General features: G+C 46.3%; 1 protein-coding gene across 2 annotated transcripts in view; it reads right to left on the bottom strand.

Annotated features, from left to right (window-relative positions):
* EYA2 (EYA transcriptional coactivator and phosphatase 2) overlaps positions 1-27,390 on the bottom strand; it is a 205,766-nt gene that overhangs the window by 27,095 nt on the left and 151,281 nt on the right. For both annotated transcript variants that reach the window (XM_090285312.1, XM_090285313.1), the window contains 2 exons: positions 25,539-25,622; positions 1,890-1,979 (listed from right to left, as the gene is read on the bottom strand). In XM_090285312.1, the coding sequence (XP_090141438.1) occupies positions 1,890-1,979; positions 25,539-25,622 (174 nt within the window). The remainder of the gene's footprint in view (positions 1-1,889; positions 1,980-25,538; positions 25,623-27,390) is intronic.

Genomic DNA, 27,390 nt, shown 5'->3' with positions numbered 1-27,390 from the left:
CCTGGAGAGGCATTCTTTGACCCCCTCCAGAATGCTGGTCCCCCAACCTACCCCCTCACACTCTCACCCACTGTCCCATCTCAATGCTTTTTTGTTCTTGTTTTCACTATCACAAACTTTGTGCATTTGTTTGATTGTTCACTGCCTGGCCCCGAGGAATTTAGGGTGACTCAGACAGGGTCCCTGCTCACATGAAGCTGATAGTCAAAGGAGACAGGGAAAAGCTAGATTTACCCTGAACTTTTCCACGCCAAGGGCCAATAGCTTCCTTTTCTTGTTTGATAAAACGAGTTGGGCTTTGCTCTTCGCAATCAGCTGTCTTTACTATGCTAGACTCCATAAATACCTGCTGAATTCAACTGCCATGTTTATGTCCTTGTGCTGCTTTACTTTTAATTTCTCTCCCTCTCTCTCCCTCTCCTTCTCTCCCCGCCCCTTCTTTCCCCCAAGACAGGAGAGGTCATTGTAAAAGAAGGCTGCGCACTGCCGCTGGCTAAAGAGACAGTCCTGGGCCATGATGCTACTGGGTTCCCCACCCCTCCAAAGCTCTCTTTATTCACGAACAGGCTTCTACCTTGATCCTCTTTATTTTTTGTTTTTAGTATATTTTATTGATTATATTGTTACAATAGTTCCAATTTTTTCCCCTTTGTACCTTGATCCTCTTTTTGAAACAAATGTTGGGCAGAGAACAATTCCTTTTCATGGATAGGAGGACAGAGGCCCCAGTGGCTTGCTTAGACTGAACAGAGCGCAAGCCTGATGCTTTTGGCAAAGATTTGCCCCTAGGCTGGAAAGCAAACCTGTGTCCTTTCCTGAGGAGGAACATTAGTACCCCACTGGGTGGGCTGGGATGGGCTGGGACGGACTGGGAATTCATGCCTTCATATTTCTACTTCACAGTTTAGACCCCAGGGGTTTTGCAGATTTTGGGGAAAAATTCCTACTAAGATAGGTAGAATTGTTCTTTCACAAATGGTTTTATTTTAGGTTGCCTTTATTTTTTAATATAGTAAACCAATAATGAGAATATAATTTACAAAGCCACAAGATCCCCACATTACTCCTCTAATTAGCCAGAAAACCCTTCTTCACTTCGGAGAAAGCTGCTCGCTCTTTCATTAGAGGTAAGCATTATATTCCCCTCTTTGCTTTGGCTACCAGGAAGCTCAGGGATTAATTTTGAACTTAATTTCAGTAGTTAGCTTAAGCCAGATTTTTTTGGTATAATGCCTTACCCTAGCTTTCTATTCCTTTGCTTTAGTAGTTCCATTTTAAATATGTTTTCAATTTGAAATTATTTCCAAATATTTTTGACACAGGTTGGGCATAAACAAATGAATTAAGTTTATTTCTGAAGCTCCTGTCCCCATTTCCTATCTCCCCTGCCGTTTGCTTAGAGACACAGGAACAGAGAGTTTAAATAAGCATAGTCCCTCTGCTTGTTCTCTTTGTAAAACAGGTTTGTATGGGAATCTAAATTGTTTTTAAAAGCTTCCATCCTGGCCCACTGCTAATTATATTGACCCAGGAGGATCTGTACCAATTTGCCTTAATCAACTTATTAAATAGCAATTTTCACAAGGAAGAAACGATGCAGCCTTTACTGGATTAGTAAAACTGCCAGTGGACGTCCCCACCAGAGCAGAGAGAAAGGCCCATTAACCGCCCAGGGAAGCCGGGGAGATCATCCAGCCTAGTGTGTTTTCAATAAACTGTCACTGGGTCTAGATTTGTGCCTTCTTGGGGGTTGCTAGCACAAGTTTCTAGCCTCCAAAGGAAAAACAGGAAGAAGAAAAAAGAAAAAAGCAATGGCAGCAACTCTTCCCCCAAACCAGATGTGGGTGGTTAAATATGGCAAATAGGAAATGAGACAAGCAATTCCAAACCTCCAGGTCATTGAAGAACAGATGCGTGTCTGCAAGGTTGAAGATCATTTCTTCCATCATCAGGCCGATACGCACGGACGCCGTGGTGTCCTGTCCGAGGGAAGAGGGGGGGGTCACGTGAGAGTGAGCCTTGTCATCTCAGCCTCCCCCGCCCGTCCTGTCCCACCTCTGAAAGGCCTTTCCTCAACTGCACGGCTTCCACACGGCCTGAAACGTGTCTTCGTGTGGGCTCAGGGTGCTAATGTACAGCTTCTGCGAGTTCCCTTCTAGTTTTTCATCATTTATAGTTACCCTCTTTAGTATTTCCATTTCCCTTTAAAAGCCCCTGGAATTGCAACTGTGTTCAGTGTTGCAAGGAGCAGAATGACCTCTTGAAAACGTGTGTCTTCAGGGAGGCCCGAGAGACAGCATACACTATATATAAACTACTGGCGAGCTGGGGTGCTGGCTCTCTCTTTACAACAGTCTCTGTGGAGGATGCCTTACTCATCCTGGTATTTTCAGTGTCTCTGGTATCTAACAACAGAGATTAATTATAAAAACAAACACACAAACAAAACCCACTAGGGTGCATCCATAATGAGGGAAAATGAGGCAGCCATTTAAAAAAATGAAGTCATGCTAGTGCTTTGGACCTGAAACTGTCATGAAGAAATACAGTGTAAGTAACAAAAGTAAGCTGTATCACAGTATCATGTGGGGGACGCATATTCGACAATAAAACGGTCCCTTCTCGCTCTCCCTTTCTTTTCTAAACACATGGGTGGTAGATTGCATTACTCTTCGCCCATATTTGGGGCTCCTTCCTGAAGAGCTTCTCCCTGTAGGAGGATGATGTCTACCAGGGGCTATCAAACTAAATCTCACCTGTTGCCTGTTTTTCTACGGCTCAGGAGCTAAGAATCATTTTTTACACTTTTTTTGACAGTGTATCATCTATGGCTGCTTTTGTGCTTTGAAGGCAGAGGAGAATAATTGCAACAGGACCCTTTGTCCAGTGGAGCCTAAGATATTTACTATGTGGCCATTCCCAGTCTGCTGGCCCCTGATACAGACCCTCCCTGTTAAACTGAGGTGTGACCACGTGACATGCTTTGGTCAATGATCTATGAGCAGAAGTAATGCTTCGCTTCTGGTCAGAAGCTTTACGAGTCCGTGCATGGTTGGCCATGTGCTCTCTCTCTTCCCACTTCACAAAGTAAGTGCTCCAGATAAAAGCTACCATGACATCCTGGGTTCCAGTGTAAAGATGATGTGAGTGAGTTGGGGCTGCAACAGACTACAATGAACAAGGGCCATGAATGAGAGGTCGATGAGATTTGGGGGGATGTTTGTTACTGCAGCATAACCTCACCGATCCCAACTGACACATGTGGAAAATATGTGGCATAAGGGTTCTCAACCCTGGTTGCACATTGTAATGATGTCAGGAACATTTTAAAATCCTGAGGCTCAGCCCTGGCCAGGTAGCTCGGTGGGTTAGAGCGTGGTCCTGATATACCAAGGCTGCAGGGTTTGATCTTAGGTTAGGGAATATACAAGAAGCAACCAATGTGTAAATAAGTGGAACAACAAATCAATATTTCTCTCTCCCAAATTAATAAAAAAATTAAAAGAAAAAAGTCCTGAGGCACAGGTTGCACCCCACACCTATAAAATCAGAATTGCTAAGGGTGGGGTCCAGGAATCAGGAACGTTGCTCCCTCATGTGATTTCAATGTGCAGCCAAGGTTAAGAATCCCTGGTCTAAACGTATATACAACACTTAATAATATTCCTGGTCAATATCTATTGCATGTTTTCTCTCTGCCACTTTATAAGAATTAACATGTAATTCAGACAAAGCTCTTGGAGGTAAGCACTATTATTTTCCCATTTTACAGATGAGAAAACTGAGGCTCACAAAGGTTAGGTAACCTGCTCGAGGTCACATTGCTAGGAAGTGCTGGGATTTGAACCCAGGAATTCTGATTCTAGAGTGGCACTGATTTCGAGGAGGTCTTGAAGGGGCCAGGGATGGGGGACGTGCAAAGGGGACCCTGTACTGGCACTCTGTATACCTCCCTTCCCGTTGGAATTTTTTTTTTTTTTTTACCAAAAGTTGTATTACTGCTATTATAAAAATAAATAATTAATGACATCAACCATTCTTGACCCTTAAAAAAAATGTAGCTGGTGATCTCAGCTACACACACACACACACACACACACACACACAGAGTGAAGAATGAAGCCCAGGAACATAGCCATTAGATGACACACCTCATCAGGGCCCCCTCTGCCAAAGCTCAGCACTTGGAGTCCTGGCTGGACATTGTAGGAGAGAATACTCAGTGAAAAATGAAGACAAAATGAGTAAAACAAACTTTTCAGGGCCAAGGAGGGAATCATTGTGTGACCTGGGAAAGGTCTGGGGAGTGTTTTCACACATTACTCATACCCAAACCATTTCACCTCCGCATAATTGCTCATGCCTTCTAGGCCAGGCCATCTGTACACCAACCACCGACGGCCAGCCTCAATGTACTGAACAGGAAGCAAGAAGCTGCTGTCCAGACTCATCTGCTGAAAGGACTTACCCAGGAAAATGTCAACCCCCCCCAACCCACTATCTCACCCCCTAGAGCAGAGAACCTGTTTCTGTAAACCCAGCAGGAACACCCACACAATCAGATGGCACCATCTCACATGAAGACCATTTTCTTCATCATTACATGCTCTTTGGAGTAAAGAAAAAAAATCAGTGATTAATTTCCTAAATAAGCAGTGGCAGAAACAGATGTGCTTTTTAAGAAATGATCAATTTAAACCAGAATGGAGAACCAAGCAAAGGGAGCTTTTCCAAAACAGGCTTCGATGTGTAACTTGACCATGGAAGGGCTGTGCTGGGTGCTGGCGGGGCTGGGGTAGGTGGAGTGTCATCTTTGTGAGTTTGTGGGTGGCTCTCTCCCCGTGAAGGGACCAATCAGACTGTGGCACTGCAGGGTTTTGTTCAACACGCCCTAACATTCTGCAGATTTCTCAGGGTTCGCTCAGTTTTGATGACAGCGAGGTGGGCTAAGCACGCGTTCATTCACGAGGCTCAGAGCATTGGACACCCACACCCTGGACCCCTGGCAGATGCTGGGGGCCTGATTGTAGCCTGGTAACCTAATTATTACACATTCTTGGTGAAGTTCTCTTACTGAGAGGAGATGGTGGGGACTTTCCCCATATGGACCTCTCTCAGATCTGCCTTGTGGGTTAGTAAGTTACCTTGCGGTGTATGGTTGCATTTCCTGGATGGAGGGGAGAGGGTAGAACTATAAGAAAAACTCTTTCCAAAAACAAAGTTAGTCTGATGTCACACATGAATGCAGAAAATGGCGTGTGGATTCTTGGAGGTTTAAAAACCCGGACACAAAAGTTTGTCAGGGTTAATTAAAATGAGAGTAGTTGTTTTCTCTCAAGGGTCTCCGCCATCCCCCACTTTACAAGCTCCCCAATATAAACTGTATCCCTGGAGGGAGGGCTCCTTCCTGATCCCAATGGATTAGGAGGCGACCATGTTCATTACAAAAAAAGTCCAAGTTATTTTTTTCCCCCAAAAAAACTTGTTTTAAAGACCCACAACTCTCTTTGTCCATTAACGAATTCCCTTTTCTGAGTTTTCCGAGTTTTTATAATAGATGGTTCTAAAGGGCATTTAATTCAAAGAAGTGAGATCCACATACCATTCAGCATCACAACCCTCTGAACGAAAGGCAGGCACACCCCGAAGTCATCTTGAAATCAGCTTCTATGACTGTGGTCTTTTGGGCTTTTTTGCAGCTGATTGAATAATAATAATAATTGGCTCAAAAGCCAATATTTATTGAGTGCTTTGGAGTATAGGCTAAAGAGGTGGGCTCTGAGCCAGACCGATTTCAAGGCCACTTCCACCTCTTACCAGCCAGATGACCTTGTACAAGTTAGTTAACCTCTGTGTGCCTCAGTTCCTCATCTGTGAAATGAGGTTCCTTACCTCATAGGGTCGTTATAAAGATTAAATGAGTGTTTCAAAGTGCAGGTAATGATCCTTTTAGTGAAAGTTTACTTTAACAACCACCACTAAAAAGGAAAAAAGAACGGAGGAAATACAAGAGAATCCAGGAGGTGAGTAAACTATGGCCCATGGCCTGTATTTGTAAATAAAGCTTCATTGGAACACAGCCATGCCCATTTGTTCATGTATGTTTATAGCTGCTTTTGAGTTACAGTGGCAGTGCTATAGTCATGACAGAGCTAGCCTAAAGTATTTATTATCCCTTTATAAAAAATAGGCTGCCAATCCCTCGAATAGTTGACAAGATGTCAGCTCACGTCATCTGCAATAATGATAAACTTCTATTCCAGTTGGAGTACACGTGTGTGTTTTCCATGGATATTTATATTGCTGTGACTATTACTGTTATTACTAAGTGACTTGTACATGGTCACTTGTAGGAGGCAGTGTTGGGACTAGAACTCAGGTCTGATCTGACTCCAGGTTCCATAATCCTCTGGTTATACCATAATGCCTGTTCTGTAATCAGCTGTAACTGTGAGTATAACAGCTCTTCTGAGTCTTGTAGGTCCTTCCTGCTTCTCATCAAGTGGGAGGGTAGTCTTGGGAGCCCCCACCACGGTGTCTTTATCCGACACCTTGAGAGAGAGGTGGCATGATATTGTAGAGTTACATCACCTCTCTGGGAATGAATTTTCATGTCTATAAATTAGCAGTTAATCATTTTTAGTAGAGATAATACCCAGGATGATCTTCCAGTGCAGACCTGGCCAGAATCATAGTAACTGATTCAGGGATGGTCATGTGGCCAATGGGAGCCAATGAAAATCGGCTCTAGGATGTTAGCTGTAACTGTTGGCTGGGCGGGCGGAACCTAAGCTTGAGGATGCTGGCGGCCCTCCCTCTCACGAACACAGGCAGAGCCTTCCTGAAATGCACACATATTCACACGAAAGTATTAGAGGGTCAGGTCGCATCTATCCTGAAGTGCACCTCTAGACATTTTGGTTATACGAGCAAATAAATTTTCCTTTTGGCCTTAAACTCATGTACATTGAGTTTCTGTTGTTTATAATCAAACAATTCTTGACTCTGCTGGCCACTTCCCCAGGTCCACTCAAAACCAGGTGTTTCCAACATGGGCAGTGTCTGGTGGGCAAGTTCAAATGCTTCTACACACCTCAGCACAGCCATGCATTGCCAGGAAGCACTTCAGAAAGACCGAATGTCTCCTTTTCGCAAGGCATCTCTAATTCCCTCACCCCAGGGTGACGGAAGCCAGTCACATGGAAGGGTACAAGTTAGTATTTGGTCTTTTAGAGCAACTACCTACCCTGCAAATAAGCATTAACCAAGTGGGGAAACGGCTTCCCCCAAACGGCCCCACCAACTGCCTCCACTCATGAGCTGTGCGTGAAAGTGGCTATAGGCAAGAAGCCCCAGGAAGCAACGTGGCGGAGAACATCACCCTTCCCAAGCCTCAGTTTCCTCATCTAAATGCAAGCAGGGAGTCCTTCCCAAGGCTCCCGGAGGCTAACACCTGTAATGTGACTGGTTCCTGGCGCTCAGGTATTATTAGCCAACAGCAGCAGGGCCCAGGATTTTACACCAGGAAACTGTCCCTACAAAGAAATTCCCATGGAATAGTGTAAGCCGGTATTTTCCACACCGTGGCCATTCTTGTAATACCTTTGCGAGTTCCGCCACAAGACTCAAAAGCAGTGAGGTGACTTGTCCAAGGTCACACTGCTCATACATGGCAGAGCTGGGGTTCAAACCCAGGATTATCTGCGAAGGAACCCCTATATCTTAACCATTGTTCTCACTGAATATGTCTTTATAGGAACTAATAACATCAACTAAAATACTTCATTAGGGAAAAGAAGCTTAAGGCAGATTGTCGTCAGATTAAAAAAAAATACACGCCTGATTTAAAACTGTGATGTCTACTGTTAATGAAATAAATGACCCATTTAATGAAATTACACTTCCCACGTGGGCAGAAATGACAAGCAGCAGCCATGTGCGAATCAGCCCCGATTCCTGGCTCGGGGCTCAGCCTGGCTCTCCTTTCTAATCACTGCTGGGCTTCGGGAGGATAAGAGGCGGCCCCTGTTGCCTCTGAGTAGTTGTGCCTTTCATTTCCTGCACTTGTGATGGAAAAGCAAAGTTCTCTTGTTAAATCCTCACTTCTCGCTGTCCCCCTCCCTGGCCCCAATGCCAGAAACGGCTCTACAGGAAGCAGACACCTTGGCTGAGATTGGAAACCGGATCCCTGTAGCTGGCCCTGGAGGGCTCCAAATCCCTCTTTGCTCCCTGGCCTTTCCCCCCGCCCAGTTAGCCTGTGATTCCTTAGGATGCTGTCACGGGCGTCAAAAAGGGGCAGGATGTGGGAAGACCCATGTTAGTAACCAACTTCAGGGCCTCTCAGGTCCATGATGGTATCACATGCAATGTTTCCAAAGCAAACTTTCAGAAAAAAGTCCAACCAACCAACCAACCAACCAACCAAAAGGCAAAATACAACTCCAAGTGCTGTCGTGTTCTGACAGTGACCTCAGGTGAGCGCCTGCAGGTCTGCTTCAGCCTCATCGGGGCTGCATCAGGTGCAATGCCATGGAGAGGCAGTGCTCCGAGGTGAGGGCGGGAAAGGCCTGTCTTGACCCCGAGATGCTTCTATTCTGACATCCTGAGCATGAGGCTCACTTCTGGCCCCAGTCCTCTGAGCAGACCCCGTCCCAGGTGTGAGCCCTCTGGGACAGTCGGCTCATCTTTCCTGCTCCAACTGCACCTCGGAGGGCTCCCGGGAGACGGAAGTGTTGGTGGCTCCAGAGACATTGGAGATTCCTGATTCTTGAACACTTCTCTCAGCACAAAGCTTCTTGGAGGATGGCGGTAGCTAGCCCTGCTTCGTGCTCCTCATGAGGCTTTTCTGAAGGAAACTTGTATAATAGGTAGAGGTAGCTGTTTGGGAATGGGAAGCGATCGCCAAGTAGTCATGTGCTAGCAGGGTCACCCACGGCTAATGTCTGGGTGAGAACTGTTAGCTCCTTAGATGTGTTCCTGCAAGATGTCCAGGCACCTGGTGAATAGTCAAAAATCACTAAGATAATTTCTTAATTATGTTTAAAGAAGTAGTTTGGCCCAGTTCTTTAGAAGGTCTGATTGGTGGGTGCGTTAACATTACTTTTGCGTGTTTGCAAAATGTCTCTGGAATGAAAAATTTGCACATTCAATATATCAGGGTTTTTTAGCTTCGGCAAAGCTGACGTTCCGAGAGGGGTCAGTTTTTTACTGTGGGCCTGTCCTGTGCACTGTAGGATGTTCAGCAGCGCCTTGGCCTCCACCCACTAGATGCCAGAAGCACCCTTCACCCAGTCATGACAACTGGAAATTTCCCTAGACATTGCCACATGTGCCAGAGAGGCAAAATTATCCCCGATGGAAAACCACTGCTCTAAACGATTTTAAAATAATGAAAAGGCTTGAGCCTTAGTGTCAGTCCATCAACCTTGTACTTGCGGAGTGGCTTTCTAACTAGGTGATGAGCTAAGTTGAAAAAAATTTTTAATCTTCGGAGATGCTGTTTTCCTGTCTCAAAGGGCAGTGAGACCCAGGAAACAGCTCAGGACCACTGCTGCAGCCCGACACCTATCTGCAGATCTGGGCTCTGCCCTTCCTGCTGGATGTGACTTTGGGCAAGTCACTGTGCCTGCCCCCTCATCCGTACAGGCTGGGCAGCTACAGCACTTACCCCCTAAAGTGACGGGAGTGTAGATGAGCTGATGTGTTATGGGAAGCTCTTTGGATGAATTGGTGGGCTGAGAGCAAGCCCCCTGGAGGGTGAGTCCTTATTCCCAGAATGACTTCTGGGGGCTCACTGGCCACATCCAGCACTGGCACTTGGCTGTCTTTCTCAGGTGCCTCCTGAAGGCCAGGTCGCGGGGATGACTGCAGAGCTGGAGCCTGGCCTGGCATTCTTCCATCCAGCCCTTCCTTCTCAGCTCGGCGCCCAGACTGCCATGAACTGGGCTTGTGTCTCGGTGGCGACCCTGTCTGGGCTTGCAGACGTTTGTTGCAAGGGGCAGACTTGCCCACTCTGGAGACAGTTCACAAACACAGGCAGCCTGCCACCTGCATTCGCCTCGCTTTTCTTCTGTGATTGCCCTGACACCCCAAACTTCAGGACAATGAGCTTCTGCACATAGTCTGGAACGGAGGCCCCCACCCCCCACTTAAAGAAAAACACCCAAAACCATTCAAAGCCATCACATCATGCAAGCCAACTGGGTCTTTAAAAAACATCACTGCCAAGTAGCTGTTTACAAGCTGAACAAATAATTACTCTGCCACAAGGAAGAAAAGTATTAATTAAAGCTATTCATTAAACCAGCCTCACTATTCTGTGGGCTTTATCTCTTGGAAGTGTCAGCCAGGGGTTAGAGATGGATTAACACACAATGCTAGGCTTTGCCCGTTAAATCTCCTCCTTGTGGTTAGCATTTAATAATAAAGTTGTCATTAAAAGAGAGAATTTAATGGTTTTAATTGGGTTTAATTACCTGGAAACTCCTGGAAAACAGATCAACTTGTTTAAAAGAGGAAGACAAGAAAATGATGGTTGTAAAGAAAAAATAGGCTGATTCACATGTTTGAACAGTAAAGTTAAAAAAAAAACAAAACCAGATGACGACAACCTGGTTTCTTTGGCTGTTTCATAGGAGAACACAGAAACCAGAAAAGACCCTCTTAGCTCAGCAAAGGGGCCTATTTGCACGAACAAGAATTTTACCAAAAGAGCTGTAAGATCAACCCCGTCATCACTGAATCACAAAAGAGCCAAGTGGGCTACGAATGACAGCGTCCCGCTCAGATGGAAGAGGACAAAGAGAGGTGTCTAAACAGGTTCCTCTCTGGGAGCCTTTACGCAACTACTCAGTCTCAGATTCTTTTCTCCTTTGAAAAATATTCTTTCAGCTGGAGGTATCTAGCTGCTTTTAAGGTATTTTCCTAGGATATAAATTTAAAGACAAAATAAGTAAATAAGTAAATAGATAAATGGAGCTGTGAACGTGGAGTAGGGGGACAAACTGTGCCCCCGCTGAGGACTTGGGACTTTTTGTTAAAAGATTTTATTTATGTATTTATTTTTTTAGAGAGAAGGGAAGGGAGGGAGAAAGCAAGGGAGAGAAACATCGATGTGTGGTTGCCTCTTGCACGCTCCCAACCAGGGACCTGGCCCGCAACCCAGGCGTGTGCCCTGACTGGGAATCGAACCAGTGACCCTTTGGTTTGCAGGCCAACGCTCAATCCACTGAGCCACACCAGCTAGGGTGGGACTTGGGACTTTGAGTGTTTAAAATTCAAAAGTTCCAGACAGACCCCAATAAGATGAGCACTGTGTCCAGGACTGAGGAGCATCTCAGCACGTGGAGTTTACAGAAGTTCATACCAAGTGCCTAGAACAGAGCATGACCCTCAGCAAGTGCCTGCTGCAGCTGTTCAGCACCAACACCCCGCTCCCACGTTGTCAGTCTTCCATTTATTATTACTATTATTATTATTATTAGCAGTAGTGATACTTCAGCATACCTTCCAGAGAGGCCATTCTTACATAACCAGCAACATGCTTCTAAAGATGCAGTTCTTTAAAAGACAGTTGTTCATTAATTTATTATTATGTGTTGTTATATTTATTAATTTTGTCTACAAAAATGGCTTACGGTCTATCAGGCGCAGTTCTCCGCACTCCACATGTATTAGCTCATTTATCCCTTCCCCTGCAGAGCCTACATGGGATGCGTTATTGCTGTTACACACCTGCTCCAGAGGTGGCCGCTGAGGCACAGGGAGGTGAAATGACTTGCCTGAGGTCACCTGGGTAGGGAGTGGCTGGCTTTCAACCTGAGCAGTCTGGCTCCAGAGCCCCTGCTCTAGACCAGAGGCGGGTGAACTTCTCCATAAAGGGCCAGATAGCAAATATTTTAGGCTCTGTGGCCCATATGATCTCGGTCACAACGACCCAGTTCTGCCGTTGTAGTGGAAATGCAGCCAGAGACAACATGTAAACGAATGGGCATGGCTGTGTGCCAATATCACTATTTACAAAAGCAGGCGGCCGCCCAGCTTTGGCCCACAAGGTGGAGGAAGTTGCCGACTTCTGGTGTGGGCCATTATGCCCACCGGCTCCTTGCTCTCTGACATGGCACGTCCCTTCCCGCACGGAGCTTACCGTCTGCTGGAGGGGGCTGACCATGAAACACTGAGACACATTTCATTTCAGATAGCGACATATGTCCTGAAGGAAATGAAACATTAGGATGCGCAGGAGGGGTGAGAGCCAGTGAGTGAGACAGATGGAGTTTGTGTTTATGTGTTTTGCAGAGGCTACTACAGAGGGGAGGTCGGGGAAACTCTCTCTGTGGAAATGACATCAGAGCAAAGACCCAAATGAAACAAAGGTGCCAGCCATGGGATGACTAGGTAGGAGGAACAGTCAGTGCAAAGGCCCTGAGGCAGGAACACACTTCGTGTGTCTGAAAAGCATCTCTAAAGTACAATGTCTGGCATGGGAAGAACCTGGGGTTGTACTGAAAGTTGGAAGGTTGGCCGTGAAACCTGGGGGCCCTGTGATGATTGGCTGTGGTCAGCCCGGGTGGCCGAGGGACTTAGAATCGCCTGGGCAGTGCTGGGTCTGTTCCCTTCTCTGACACTCACTAGCCGGGTAGTCTTGGGCAGGGCCTCAGCATCCTTCTGGGTCGAGTGATAATCACCATGTCTACATTGTAGTTTTGTCTCAAGGACCAAGGAGATGACTCACAACCCAGTGGCATACATGTGGAGAGAGATGTATAGTTTTTATCTGTATAATTGATGGTTTCTGGGTATGGGTTCTATGCTACTAACTGAAAGTCACTGTAAAAGTACATACTTTTTTTTTTTTTTTTTTAAGCTTTAGACACATAAACTTGACAATGAATGAAATGGACCAATTCCTCAAAAAACCACAAACAACCGAAACTCACCCAGGATGAAATAGCCACAAGTATTAAAGAAATGGAATTCATAGTTAAAAATCTCCCAAAAACAAAATCTCCAGGCTCAGATGGTTTCACTGGAGAATTCTACCAAACGTTTCAAGAAGAATTAGCACCAATTCCCCACAATCTCTGCCAGAAAATAAAAGAGAAGACAACACTTCACAACTCATTTTATAAGGTCAGTATTTCCCTGATACCAAAACCAGGTGAAGAGACTACTTATAAAAAGAGCAAACAAAAACACCCCAATTTTTCAAGTAAAAAACATTCATCTTTACCAGCTCCAGGAAGTCTGTGTTCCTTCAATAAGCACCCACATTGCCTCTGGGACACATACAATTCTCAGGCTGCTCCTTTGAGGCCAGTGGAGCAGGAAGGGCTATTCCAATTTTACAGATGAGCAAACCTCTAGTTCCAAAATATTTTCACCAGCTCAGAAAGAAACTCCATACCCATGAGGCAGTGGGTCTCCAATCTATCTCTACGGATTTACCTATTCGGGACATTTCGTATAAATAGAATCACGCTATGTATGACATTTCATGTCTGGTCTCTTTCACTTAGCATGTTTATAGGGTCTGCCCACACTGCAGCATGGACCAGAGCTTCATACCTTTATATGGCTGAAAAATATTCCATTGTATGAATGTCTTATGATGTCTTTATCCATTCATTCATGGATGGACTTTTCCAAAGAGAGTCTTATACTGAATATTACTACCGAGTTAGGCCCCATATGGGAACTTGCCCGGAAGCTTCCCCTCCTCTGCTATCAGAAGGGTCCACAAGTTCGCTGATTCACAGAGGAAGTGGGGGAAGCAGGCATGGTGCGGGGAGACCTCCTATTTCCCTGCCAATGTCAACCCCCCCCATGCAACTGCCTTGGCACCTTCCTGCCATTCACCAAGTGACACCCTCATCACTGAAGGCTCATGGGATTTCCAGCAATCTTTGGACAGCTCAAGAGCCCCATTGTTGGGAAATAAGCACCGTAAAAGAGTGCAGGTGGGCGCTGGGGGAGGCAGCATCTCAACCCACTAGTTAAGTGTAAAGGAAAATTGTTCCTATTATTTCAGTTTGCAGGGTGTCTGGGATTTTTTTCACCACTTATCATTGTGAGCAGCAAGCCCTACATTTACAGAAGACAAAAGAGCTTCTCACTCTAACCCAACAATTTGTTGTAGGTTTTGGAGTGGAGATTTAAATCCCTCGTATTATTATTTTTTCAGATGCCCTTCAGCATTCATTGAAAGGTGGGGCTAGTGAAGGAAAAAAAAAAAAGTTGGCAAAAGAAGTCCGGGAAGCGGTCGGCATTTGTTAGATTTGTGGGTGGAAAATGAGGATCTTAGCTAGCCCGAAACTCTCAACCTAAGCTGAGTGATTCTGCGAGGTCTCCCTCTAAACAGCAGAGAGCACACGGCTTCAAAGGAAGTTTCTGCTAATGAGCACTTTCCTGACAACCCCAAGCCATCTCTGAAATATATTTTATGTTGGAAATAATCCTTTAATGCTCTAAAATATATAAGCCAGGCACTTGGCATGCAGGCCCCCGGCTCAGGGAAGTGCTATTCCAGGGGATTAAATCTACAAAGGGGCCCGCCCCCCCGGCCAGCAGCCCCTGCAACTGTCATTCACCTCTAGGACATTTTTCAAAGCTCCCAGCCTCCTCCTCAGCCACCCCCGCAAGAATGACAACTGCAGATGTCTGCTTCTTGCCCTTACTGGATGGGATGGGGTGACGAGTTAAGTCACCATGGCTGGTCCTACAAAGCAAATAAGCAGTGCTGGAGAAGGCCAATCAAAGTCATCATTTCTTTATTAGCCACGAAGACTAAATACCTTTTACTTAGCTGAAAAGAGAGCTGGAGGGGAGGGGGCGGGGTGGGGAGGGGAGGACTTAAATACAAGGTTTAACCCCCAGTGGGTGAAAGAAATCTCCGACTTCCTCAGAAAATCCTTTCCAAATTGTATTCATCTTGACTTAATCCACATCTACTGAGTGAATTAGGCAGTATTTATTTTGAAAATCTATTTTATAGAGTTCCAAGGACTCTGTTTTCCTTGGGCAGGGCTGACTCCATTTCAGATCTGGAGGCCGCGGCGAGGGGGTGGGGGGGGCCCCTGGCCAGGCCTTCCACTTCCTTCGGCTTCCACGGGCCTGCCTCACACGGCTAACACAATGTAAATAAACACAGCTGAGCCCAGAGCAACGGGAAGGTTTTCTCATTAAAGAAATAAAATAAACAGATGTCCTTAAGCACTTCGGCTTGTGTTTTGTCAAAGGACGGAAAGCTCTAGATATCTGAACTGCAGAAGTGAATTAGAGCTGCATCTCAAGGTGGACGGGGGTGGGGTGGGGGGGGAGTGAAGGAAAGGAAAGAATCCGTGGTCCTCTAAATTAACTAATAGTCCTCCAGAGAGGGCACTTTTGATTTGAACCTTAGCAACTTTTACAAATAGTTTTTAACTGCGGGGTCATAAAACTGGGTTTTTTTTTTTATTTCTTCTCAGTTTGTAAAGCAGTAACGGACAGGCCAAGCTGTGGATCGCCGATGGGATCTGATTGAATCCTCATGGCACTGGGCTGGGTATTGGATTCTGGAACCTGAGCTGGAATCACGTAATCACACCGCCCACGAAGGGTTCCGGGGAGGCCTGCAGCTGGTCGCAGTGGCACGGGAGCTAACGTCCGGCCCGGCTCTCCCTACCCAGCCTCTTCGAGGGACACAGAGACGCTGGCTGGATCCATGAGCAAAGCTGTCAGCGGGTGAATTCTTGTCTTACATCTCACTTCACAGACTAATGTGTGAAGGAATCACCTGGAGGTCAAGTTTAAGTGTCCGTTCCAGTTCAGTACCTCGGTGATGGGACCTGAGACGGGGACCACACTGTGGGTAGCCAGGGGTCTGACAGTGAGGAGTTTCAGTGCCGATTAGAACCAATCGTGAAGTCTGAGCATTCAGACCCCCTTGATGCCTCAGTCTGGCTCTCCCCGAAGCAGTGTCCCCAGGATTCAGGTGCAAGCAGTTTACCTGCAAGGTGACCGGGGAACATTGGTGGCAGAGCATGGAAGTAAGGGAGGACAGGCAGAGAGTCAGCAAGGATGGGTCAGTGAGCGGATCACTGCTGGAGGGGCCTGGGGCTCTGTCCTTCTGGGTGACACGTGGGAGACTGTGAAAACATCCCGGTGTCACAGGTGCCCAGCCATCACGCCTATGGAAATGGGGAGACTTCAGGGATAAAGGTGTGGCCTTAATGACGCTGCTAACTGAAAATTTAATTCTAGCCTTTTAATAATGATGATGATGGAGCTGGTCTACAATCAAATGATCAGGGGAACACTTGCAATTGTGTGAGGTGAGCTGCGTGGTGCTGTGAGCCTCAGGGCCTGAAGGTTGCAGGGACTTTGGGAAAAGGTGACACTGGACAAGTGTCGCTGCTTCTCTTCTGTTTGTTGGAAGCTGAGACGGTGGTGGCAGGGATTTAAACCACACTGAGTGAGCAGGGTCCTCAGCCATGAATGCAGATTCCCAAGGGAGAGGCTCTTTCGGACGTAAATAGCCTGCGTTTGGGGAGGGTCCTAAAGCTCTGGTTTAAACTCACCTGACAAAGCTTGGAGTCTGGCTGGAAGGGACCAGGAACCCTTGTATCCCGGAGTCCACACAGAGGACCTGGAGGGTGCGGGGAACAGTACTTGCTGCCCCATGTATCCCACATACGCTGGGTACAATCTGGCCTTGGTGGGTCACAGACGTAAATGCCTCTGGGGGCCAAGGCTGCGTCAGACAGAAGTTAAATAGCTCCATAACCCCCAGCCCAGGTAGCGTGTGGAAAACTCCAGGGAGTGAGGGGGGCTGAGGTGACCTGGGGCCACATGTCCTGGTGTTGCCAGACCTTCTCATGTTCCAAGAAAAGTTGAGACATCCAGATTTTGATGTAAAATATTCAGATTTTAAAATATTAGCAATAAATACAGAACTTAAGGAAATACCAGGGGACCCAACTACACCTGTCTTCGGACCAAATTTGGCCCCAGATCGCTCGTTGGAAACATCTAATCTCTTCAGATGGAGCAGAGTGCCTGGCCCTTTAAAAGCGTGACCCACGTGGAAGGAAGGCCTGGAAAGGATTCTGCTCAGGTAGGCTACAAGGGTCACCTGGCTCCGTCCCAGGTCCCTACCTGCTAACGTGTCCTGGCTCCCAGCCTAGAGGAGACACTCAACATGCCACAGTCTCTGCTGAGGCCCTGCTGTGGGCAAGGCTCTGGGCGCAGCGGGGCCACGCTGGTGCCCAGCATCCCGGCCTGAAAGGTGTGGACTGGCCCCTGTCTTCTCACAAATGTGGACGTTGGTCCGGTGGAGGGCAGGCACCCTGGAACCTCATTTCTGCAGTGCTCGCAATCACACACGCTGACAAGTCCCTGCCCACAAGCTATTTATTTACTTGTTTACTCAACAAATATTTGTCAAGCGGATGTGCCAGGCACTGTGGGCTGCCAGGGCATGAAGCTATGAACACACCAGACTCTGTCCCTGTGCTCTGGGAGTTCACAGCCAAGCAGAAGAGCTCATTCCAGTGGCTTTTTAATTTTTACCCAGAGGACAATTCACGTGAATGGTGGTGGTGGTGGTGGTGGGGGCAGCTTAGATACAGAGTTAAGAGCAGTGGTCCACATCCTGGCTTTCAGTCCCTCCAAGCTGGTGACCCTGGCTGCATCACTCCACCTCTCTGAGCCTCCGTTTCTCCAGAAATGGGTATGATAGGAGCAGCCATGCCTTACAGGTTTGTGGTGGGGATTCTGTGAGAGAGGTGCAAAGCTCAGAGCAATCCCTAAAGGATGCTGGTCACACAGTTGTCTGTGCTGGTGTCCTCCCCGTGGGGACTGGGGACAAGGAAGACATGGAACTCTGGGTTCAGAGCAGCAGTTAGATGCAGGGTTTCTCAATGGCAGTGCTGTGGACTTTGGGGGCCGGGCCATTCTCTGTTGTGGGGAGCATCTGTGTGTTGTAGGACATTCAGCAGCGTATCTGGCCCCCACCCACTAGATGCTAGTAGTATTCCCTAAGACGGGACAGCCAGAGAGGTTTATGACATTGCCAAACGTCCCTGCAGGGCAAAGTCACCTCCTGTTGAGAAGCACTGAGTTAGAGCCGTGGAGCTGGACATACACAGTGTGGAAGGATCTGAAACCACCGTGCAGAGGGAGAAAAGCGAGAAGCATGGGGTATTTAAACAAGGCCACTGACATACGTAACAAGTGAATGCACACAAAAGAAAATACATGTTTTACAGGAAAAAGCTACACATTAAACCATGGGGAGTGGAGTGGTTAGAGTACAAATGGGTTCAAAAGGAAACACACATCTGTATCTATGTGAACCAGGAAAAGGGCCTTGTGTGGACAACGAATAAAAATAACTCAATGTCTGCATCTGAGGTCCAACGTTCATAGAGTACTTGGCATATAGTGAACATGCCAAAAATGGGAGTATTTGTCCAACAGGAGTTTGCTCGTTGGCAACAGAAGGGGAAGAGAAAGTTCTGTTCAGAGGGAGACCACAGACAGAAAATAGGACATCTCTGTAGCCCAGGGGGTGAGAATAAGGAATCTTGTTGCATCTGTGGCTGGTTCTGCCTTCAAAACATATCCAGACTGCTACCTTTCTCTACCTCTCCTTCCAAATAACCATCATCTTTCAGCTGGTGCAGGAGTCTCCTCACTGGCCTCTCTGCTTCCAACCTTTCCCGTCTATGGTCTACTCTCCCCAGGGAGCAGCCAGAGGGATTCTTTAAAAATATAACTCAGATCCTGTTCTTCTTCTACTCCTAACCTCCAAGGCTCCCACTTCAGAGCAAAAGCTAAAAGAGAGACTACTCTCCCCTTTGCTTGCTCTGCTCCAGCCACACTTGCTTCCTTTTGTTCTTCAAATCCACCAGGCAAACTTCTGCCTCAGGGCCTTTGCACTGCTGTTCCTTTGCTCTTCCACCACATATCTGTTCCTCCACTTCCTTCAAGTCTTTATTAAAAATTCACCTTCTCCATGAGGCCTTTCCTGGTCACCTTTCCTTAATTTTCATTTCAACCCCTTCCCCCTGCAATACTTCATACACTTCAAAGAACACCATAAATAAAAGGAAAAGACAAGCCACAGAATGAGAGAAAATATTTGCAAATCACATATCTGACAATAAACTGGTATCCAGAATATATAAAGAACTCTTATGACTCAACAATAAAAAGACAAATAAAATTTAAAAATGGGCAAAGGATTTAAATACTGTAGCTATTTTCCCAAGGAAGATATAGGTGGCTAAGAAGCACACAAAAACATCATTAGTCAGTCAACAAAACTAGTCGTTAGGGAAACAGAAATGAAAATCACATTGCGATACCACTTTACACCCACTAAGAGGCCTACAGCTCAGACAGACAAGAACAAGTGATGGTGAGAATATGGGGAGGCACTGGAGCCCTTCACGTTGCTTATGGGAACGTGAAACGGGGTAACTACTCTGGAAAGCAGTCTGGCAGCTTCCCAAAATGTTAAACCAGGAGCTACCGTATAACCTAGCAATGCCACTCCTGGGTTCGAGTATAGACCCAAGAGCACTGAAAACGTATGTCCACGCAAAACCCTGTGCACGAATGTTCACAGCAGCATTATTCCTAACAGCGCCAAGCGGCGGCAACCCAACCGTTCATCAGCTGACGAACGGACAGACAGAAGGTAGTACGGTGGAAGAGTAGGTGTCCACAAAAAGGAAAAACGTCCTGAGACACGCTACCACATGGATGACCGTTGAAAACATCATGCTAGGTAAAAGAAGCCAGACACAACGGCCACAGATGGTATGATTCAGTTATAAGAAACATCCAGAAGAAGTAAATCTATAGAGAGGGAGTGTGGATTAGTGGTTGTCAGAGGCTGCACGGAGGGGAAACGGGGAGTGTTTGTTAAGTGGTATGGGGTTCCTTATTGAGTGATGAAAATGTTCTAAAATTAGATAGTGGCGATGGTTGCACAACTCCGTGAATATCCTACAAACCACTGAATTTTACCCATTAACACGGTAAATTTATACTGTGCGATTATATCTCATAAAGCTGTTATTAAAAAAACACGCAACTGGACCTAGAGTTGAGCTTCCAATTGGTCCTGAGCTGCCTGGAAGTCAAGTTACAAAGAAGTCTGGGCTGACCTGCTGTGAACCCCAGGAGGACCGCTGATTAATCCCTCTTAGAATCCCTTCCTGGACACAGGCAGAGACTCCTGACCACCTTGCCTTTGCCTCATCTCAGCTGGAAAATAGAGTTCAAGGGCAGGGCGGGAGGAGAAGAGGTTGGGAAGGAGGTGGCAATCTCTGGCTTTGCCAGCTCTCCAGGGAATTTCTAATGGATCCATGACACGCGGGAAGGTACAGACACCAAAGGGAAGCCCTGGCTCTGAGTACCGGGTACGGAGAAATGGAAAGGAAGTGGAGAGGTGACAGCCTGGAGCAGCACATGCTCTGATTGAGAACAGGAAGAGAATCCAGTTTCTGTTTTAAAACTCCAACACTCTGTTTTGAATCATTCCTTAATCATTTCAGGTCTGTTGGTCGTATTTCCCTAAGTAAACAGTGAGTTGCCCCTTTGGCTGGGACCACAGTTGGTATGATTTCTGCTTCCCGTACAGTGTTTAACACAACGGCCACAAGCAAGGACTGCTGGTCCTTGGTGTGGATGTGCAGAGGGTCTTGGCCTTCAGAGCCAATCCTGGACCTTACTGTCCTCACCCTCTTCTGCAAAGAGAACTTCAGTTTCCCATGGGGGACCATTCCCTCCTCACTGGGTTTACTTGGTATGGAGCTGAACTGATTTTCTCCTCTATCCACATCAGGAGTGGGCTCTTGATCCAGGCTTGCCAATCAAAGGCACAGAGGTTGGCGTATGGATGGGTATTTGACCCAGTTTGGGTTAGTGAGATTCAAGCCTGGGAGTTGTGCTAGAGTTTGAGAAGTAGAAGGTCTCCTTTTTTGAGTTGGGATTGCCGAGAGGGAGTCACTATATGAAGAAAATTGGCTGAGGGGTGCAGAAACACCCCGAGAATACTGCTTGAGCTCCTGGATCCAGCCCAACCTGAATTCCACATACTCCTGGGTTTTTCATTTCTCGTGATCCAATAAGTTTCCATTGTAGCTTAAACATGCCATACTTCAAACTGAGAGTCCTGCTTGATACTAACTATTAATAATAAGCTCTACATGGCTGCAGCTACTGGAAAAGCACAAAGAGAAAGAGCTGGGGGCAAAAAGTCAAGGCCATGTATTTTAGCTCTGTTATGAATTATCTGACTACACAACCTCCTTGTGTCTCGGTTACTCTGTCTGCAAAATGGGGCTCACACTCTCCTCTTCCTCTATATCTTCTGAACTTCTCTGACGTTCATGTTCATAGCTATAGCCCAGACTTCTCTTTGAAGCTTCAGATCCACAAATCCAATTGAACAGAACTTTTGAACAGAACTAATTTTATTTCTCCACAGTATTTTTCTTTCATTGTTCTTCCTCTTATTACATGATAATTTGTGCTAGGAACTGCTAGCCGTCCTCCAATACCCATTCTTACTTTCTCTGAGAATAATAGTCTTAATTTTAATGGGGCACGTGACAAGACTACATTGCTCAGACTCCTTTGCAGCTAGATGTGGCCATGTGATCAAGTTCCAGCCAATGGGATGTGAGCAGAAATGATACATGCAACTTCTGGCTCTAGTCCTTAAAGAGAGGAACAGAAAATAAGAATAAAATGAAAGAGAGAGGTGTGAACTCCCCTTTTTTTTGCACCCTCTTCTAACTGGCTGGAATACAAGCATGGAAGTGAGCTATACTTTATCCTGGCAATGAAGGCAATGCTCCAAGGATGGCAGAGAGTAAGGCAGAAGCTCCCTGGTGCTGGTAGCAGCCTGACCAGCTTGATCTGTTACACCTGGACTGCTAGGTGAGGGAAATACAGTGGTACCTCGGTACTTGTCATTAATTTGTTGAGGAACCCGTGACGTTTGCTGAAACCGACGATTACTGAACGATGAAGCATTTTCTTTTGCTGGGCAGAGTCATGACTCATATAAGTTCTAGAAAGTGCAATGAGTCCCGAGCCAGTGCCGAATGCCGAAACATATTTTTCTCTTCAAAATGCGACGAGTACAGGGTTTGACGAGTTCTGAAGGTGATGAGTACCGAGGTACGACTGTATTCTACCTTGTTTAAGCCACAGTTATTCTGAATCACTCCAAGGGTTGTTGGGTTTCATAAATTAACAACACTCATTCCTCACTTAAGAGAGAGATGGAAGAGGGAGTGGAAAATTCTAGAAGAGTAGTGAAGATGGCACAGGACACCTGGGGGTTCCAAAGAGCTGCTCACCTCAGCTTTCTCTGTACATCCCGGGAGCACACAGAAAGGTAAGGGAGCCTGAAGCCTGACTCCCGTTCTGTCCTGGATGACCTTATTCTCTCTGAGGCTCAGTCTCTCCTTCTGTGCTGTGCAGACTCACTGGGCACGATGGTTTCCTAGGTCCTTCTAGCTCTGACGTTCTGTGGTTTTGTAATTCTAGGATGAATGTTGAAACTCAGATGCTACTGGGGCCAGCAGGGCCCCATAAACAAGTTAAACAGGCCAGGTGGGGGCGGCGGACGGGCTAAACAGCGTCCGGCCGGCTAAGAGGGCAGCCGCTGCTCAGCTCTTGCGAACTGCCGCCTCTAGGGAACACTGGATTGTCAGACTGCCTCATTTTTCAAGAAGAGTTAGAAATCTAGATTGTTTTTGTCTGTGTGATCTCCTGATTTTTTAATGTTGGCGACAAATGCGCATTTTCTCAGGCACTCTAGGGGCCAAACAAAAATGTCTGCAGGCTGAATTTGGCTGGAGGCCACTAGTTAGAAATTCCTTGTTTTGATACTATTTTCCTTCCTTCCTTCCTTTATTTAACAAATATTTATCTGATGACTACTATGTGGGGGGCACTGTTCTATGCACTGGGGATAAAGCAATAAACAAAACATGAAAAAGAGTGCCTGTCGTCATGCAGTTTTCATTCTAGAGAATCGTCCTGCATCAGTCATGCAACGATGTTTATTTATTGAGCAATTCTGGCCCATGCACTGTTCTTAGTGGGTTGGTAAAAATGTTCCTGGTCTCTGCCCTCACAGTACATATATCCTAGGAGGGAGAAAGACAATAATTACAAATGCAAAATACAGTTATGGAGAGAGATGTAATTTAGACGGAGGGGAGTGGCTAGGAAAGTCCCCTTGGAGGAAATGAAAAGATAAATAAGGTTTGACTTTGTAAAGGAACTTTCTGGAACATTCTAGATATGCAGAGGCTTCCAATGTGCCTTTCCCCCAGGTCCCCTCAGCTGTCACCATTCCTGTACATGCAGAGGCTTTCTACTGTTAGCACCTGTGATTCCCTTTCCTACAGCTTTCTTGGGAAAGGTCAGAAGGGCAGAGAGGTAACACCCTGGGGGAAGCCTTCAACCCATGACAGAAGGGCATCTGAAGATAAACGTCCCAGCACCTTCTCTCTCTGGGGGGGTCACTCTGAGGTATGTTCTACAGTCTCCCAGGGGTCCCTGTGGGACGAGCCCCAGTCGCCCACAGCAGGACTTGCATTGGCTGCCACCCCTTTCCTGTCTCATTTTCCCCACTCTGCATTGGGGCTTCCTGGGATCTACCCCCAAATAAACTACCTCCACGCACGCGTGTGAGGCTCTGCTCCTGGAAGAAGCCCAGCAGACATGGGAGAGGACGTAGCAGGTTCAAGGACGGAAAGCAACTCAGGATGAGTGGTAGGAGACGGGGCCGGGGAGTGGGGCAAGAGCCAGCTTGTGAAGGGCCCTGGAGGCCGGGGTGAGGGTTTGTCCCTGGGGAGGCCACCGACGGTTTCAGGAGGGCAGTGATAGGACCGGGCTTGTGTTTCAGGAGGAGCCCTCTGTAGGGGGCTGTAAAGGGCAAGAGTGGAAGCTGGGAGACCAGACAGGGGGAGGTGGCTGGGATTCGGTGTCAGGGTTGGAGAGAAGTGGCTGGCAATGAGGAATCACACGGACCAGGTGGCATGGGGTTCAGAAAGTAGCTCTGGGCTTTTTCCCTGTCTTGAGAGAGCCCACAGTTTGGTGTCAGGGATGGCAGTGATGCACACATGAGAATCCCCCGTAAGATGACAAATCCCTGAACAATTCATGAGAACCGATTGCGGCATGAGGCAGAGAACTCAGAGTGAGTTATCTCTAGGGGCAAGAGGAATGAAGGAATGCTTTTCAGGGGCGGTGACTTTATCAGAGGGGGTAGAAAAACCATAGAACGCCCAGACCTAGAGAGCAAGTCACCACGGTAGCCCCTTTGGCACAGCCCACCTTTTCACAATGGTGGCCAACTTCACTCCTGGGTATTTTCTGCAGCTCTTGACTCTGCCATCCCTTACCTAACCTGTGCATATAGTCCAAAAATGTATACCGGGTTTCCCGCAGGCCCTGCTAGACATATTAACAGCATTCCTACACCGTAAGAGATTTCTGCACCACCAACACCATTTTTATATTCTTTACAACATAATGGCAGACAATAAATCTATCTTGCTAATTGCACATCCAGCTTGTTATAACTCCCATAAAAAACACAAGCAGCTGGAAAAGCCATGAGGTGATGTCAAATCATATTCCTGGTCTCTAAACAGAAACAGAAATATTTTCCAGGCGCTGGTGAGCCTCAAGGTTCCTGCCCAGGCGTGGAAGCAGCTGCCAACAGGGGCTCACCTCCGATGCGATGGTAACGCCCCCGTCCTCTGAAGCTCCGCTCCTCCACCCCTACCTGTCTCCCTGAAGAGATGGCAGATGTCAGGAGCACCCACATGTGGCTTGTTGGGAGGCCCATAGGATCAATGCAAAGAATTGGCAGGATGGATTCGGGTTTTAGCAGTTGGGTCCATTTTTGCATTATTCAGGTGGTTTCAATGTATCTTCCATTCACCACCCATCAGCTGATAGCATTTGCTCAGGATTTTAACTGGATGGTTCCCCAACATAATTTATCGATGATACGTTTGCAAAGCTGTTGCTAAGTTCCATGCTGGAGCTGACAAAATGCCTCCCCCTCGTCTCAGAAAATGAAAGGAAAATTAAATTCATCTGCTGGAGACACTAAGATAAACAACAGGGAAAAAGAAGAAGACTCTTCACCTCTGTTTTTTTTTTTTTTTAAAGCTTGGATTAATGGTTTGGGTTGTAGTGTATCCTGGCCCTTTAGAAGGGAGATAGTCAGCGACTATGAACTTATATCCTATCAAGTGGTCATTGAATCCCTCATGTGTTGGAAGAAAAGGCACGGGAGACGATAGAAGGGAAAGCTAATTAAATTTTCACATGTCAAGGGAAAATTCCATAGGCTTTCTCCAACCCAGGCAGACTCAAAGGGGGAGCTTTTGTTAGAGAAGCTGCCTCATAAACTGCCCCCACAATTCCCAGAACAAATCAGCTGGACAGACAGTCATGTTGGAAAAAAAAAACCAAAAAAAAAACCAACCCAAAACAGACAAATGGATTCTTACCTTCCCGTATCTGGATGCAAAAGTCCCCGTGAGTAAGGAGTGAAAAATAATTATTGTCTCATCCAAGTCCCACACGAACACACGCTGTGATGAAAAGAGAGGAAGAGAATGGAGACACATGGGCTTGCTTGCATCTGACTTAATGTCTGCAGAAGGTAATTCCCTGGAGGAAAAGGAAGCCTTGAAAAACATTATCTTAAAGTTATAAAACATGCGACTCACTGATGAGTCCTTGCGTCCCCATCCAACCTCAGCTGTGTAAAGAGTATGCGGATGGCCAATTTGGGGGCTCTTCTCAACCCAATGGGTGCCAGTGCCAAGAAGCCTGTTCTTGCCTTCCACATAAAAGCTCAGAAAAGGAGGTTCAATCCAAAAACAGCAATAAAAGTCATATAACTCATTTGACAAAATGAAATATTACCATTTTACATTCACAGCTCACCATAAGTCCAACCACTTCTGAACCTTTCTGTTTTTAGCAATTCTGGTAGTTAACTTTATTTTATTTTATTACTTTTTAAAGACTTTATTTATTTATTTTTAGAGAGAGAGGGGAAGGGAGAGAAACATGAATGTGTGGTTGCCTCTTGTGCACCACCAACTGGGGACCTGGCCTGCAACCCAGGCATGTGCCCTGACTGGGAATTGAACCGGCGACCCTTTGGTTTGCAGGCCTGGTGCTCAATCCACTGAGCCACAGCAGCCAGGGCTCTGGTGGTTAACTTTAAATAACATACTTATACCTTTATTTACTGACGTACCAACTTTAAACAATACCTTTTGACTTGGCAATCTGAAAGATTTAGGTTTAGCTCATGGTAATCTCCACTATGTCTCTGGAACTTTGTATTTTTCACATATATGACTCCCTCTCTTCCTAATTCCATCAGCTTTGGGTCGTCTTCCTTGGCTAAAACAGTAAACTCGATATGAAATATATGGCTATTGAGTCCCTACCCTTTCCCCTATGCTCTCCCCTATCTAGTATTTATCAGCTTTAGCCTTACTTTTGCACTGTCAATGTGGATACACTGGTTTGTGCTTTTGGTTTTATAACTATACTTAAGACTTCTGTGCTCTGTCTTTATGTTGCTTTTAAAAGTTCATAACCAGTAAAGATGACTGTTCACTACAGAGCCAAGTAATGTGCTAAAACTTCACCTTCCTCTCTACGTGTCCAATGTCCGAACCCACTTCATCAAGGTAACATGCATTCCCCTTTCCTGCACTCTTGCTGATTAAATCATGCCATATCTCAGTTTGTTCACATAGTAATCATGCCTGCTAGGTATAACTTTTTGTTTTTCCTGGAGTTTATTAATTGCTTTAATTCTTTTCTTGTTTCCAATCGTGTGCCTTCATTAGAATCTCAAATTCAGCCACACCCTCTGTATCAAAGATGTCCGTCCTCTATGACAGATGCCCCAGTATGGTCTGGATTATCTTCAGGCTTGCCGAGATGTCCCTTCACTGTTATTTCTGAGTCAGATCTGCTGTTTCTTGGATCACAAATTTCTCTCTTGGTTTTCTTCTTTGTTTTGCTTGAGTACATCCTTAAATTTCTTCTTCTGAAAGGGTGCATAGAAAATAATCTTCCAGAATTCTTGCACATCTGATGATACCTTTATTTTTCTCTACAGTTCCTGTGGGTACGGAATTCCAATTGGAGAATAATGTCCTCTAGTTCTTTGGAAGGACCCTTCATTATCTTGTAGCGTCCAGCGTGGCTGATGAGTAGTCTGATGTTTCGCTGGTCCTCAGTCCTTTGTAGGTTTTACTTCATTTTTTTCTAGAGTTTTAAAAGGATCTTTTCTTTATACTTGTTATCCTCAAAATTCCATAAGGATATATC

Source organism: Furipterus horrens, unplaced genomic scaffold, assembly GCF_987537825.1.
Source record: "Furipterus horrens unplaced genomic scaffold, mFurHor1.1.pri manual_scaffold_8, whole genome shotgun sequence".
In the NCBI taxonomy this organism is placed as follows: domain Eukaryota; kingdom Metazoa; phylum Chordata; class Mammalia; order Chiroptera; family Furipteridae; genus Furipterus; species Furipterus horrens.
Note: the sequence above shows the minus strand (reverse complement) of the source record. Positions and strands in the feature narration are given on the sequence as shown.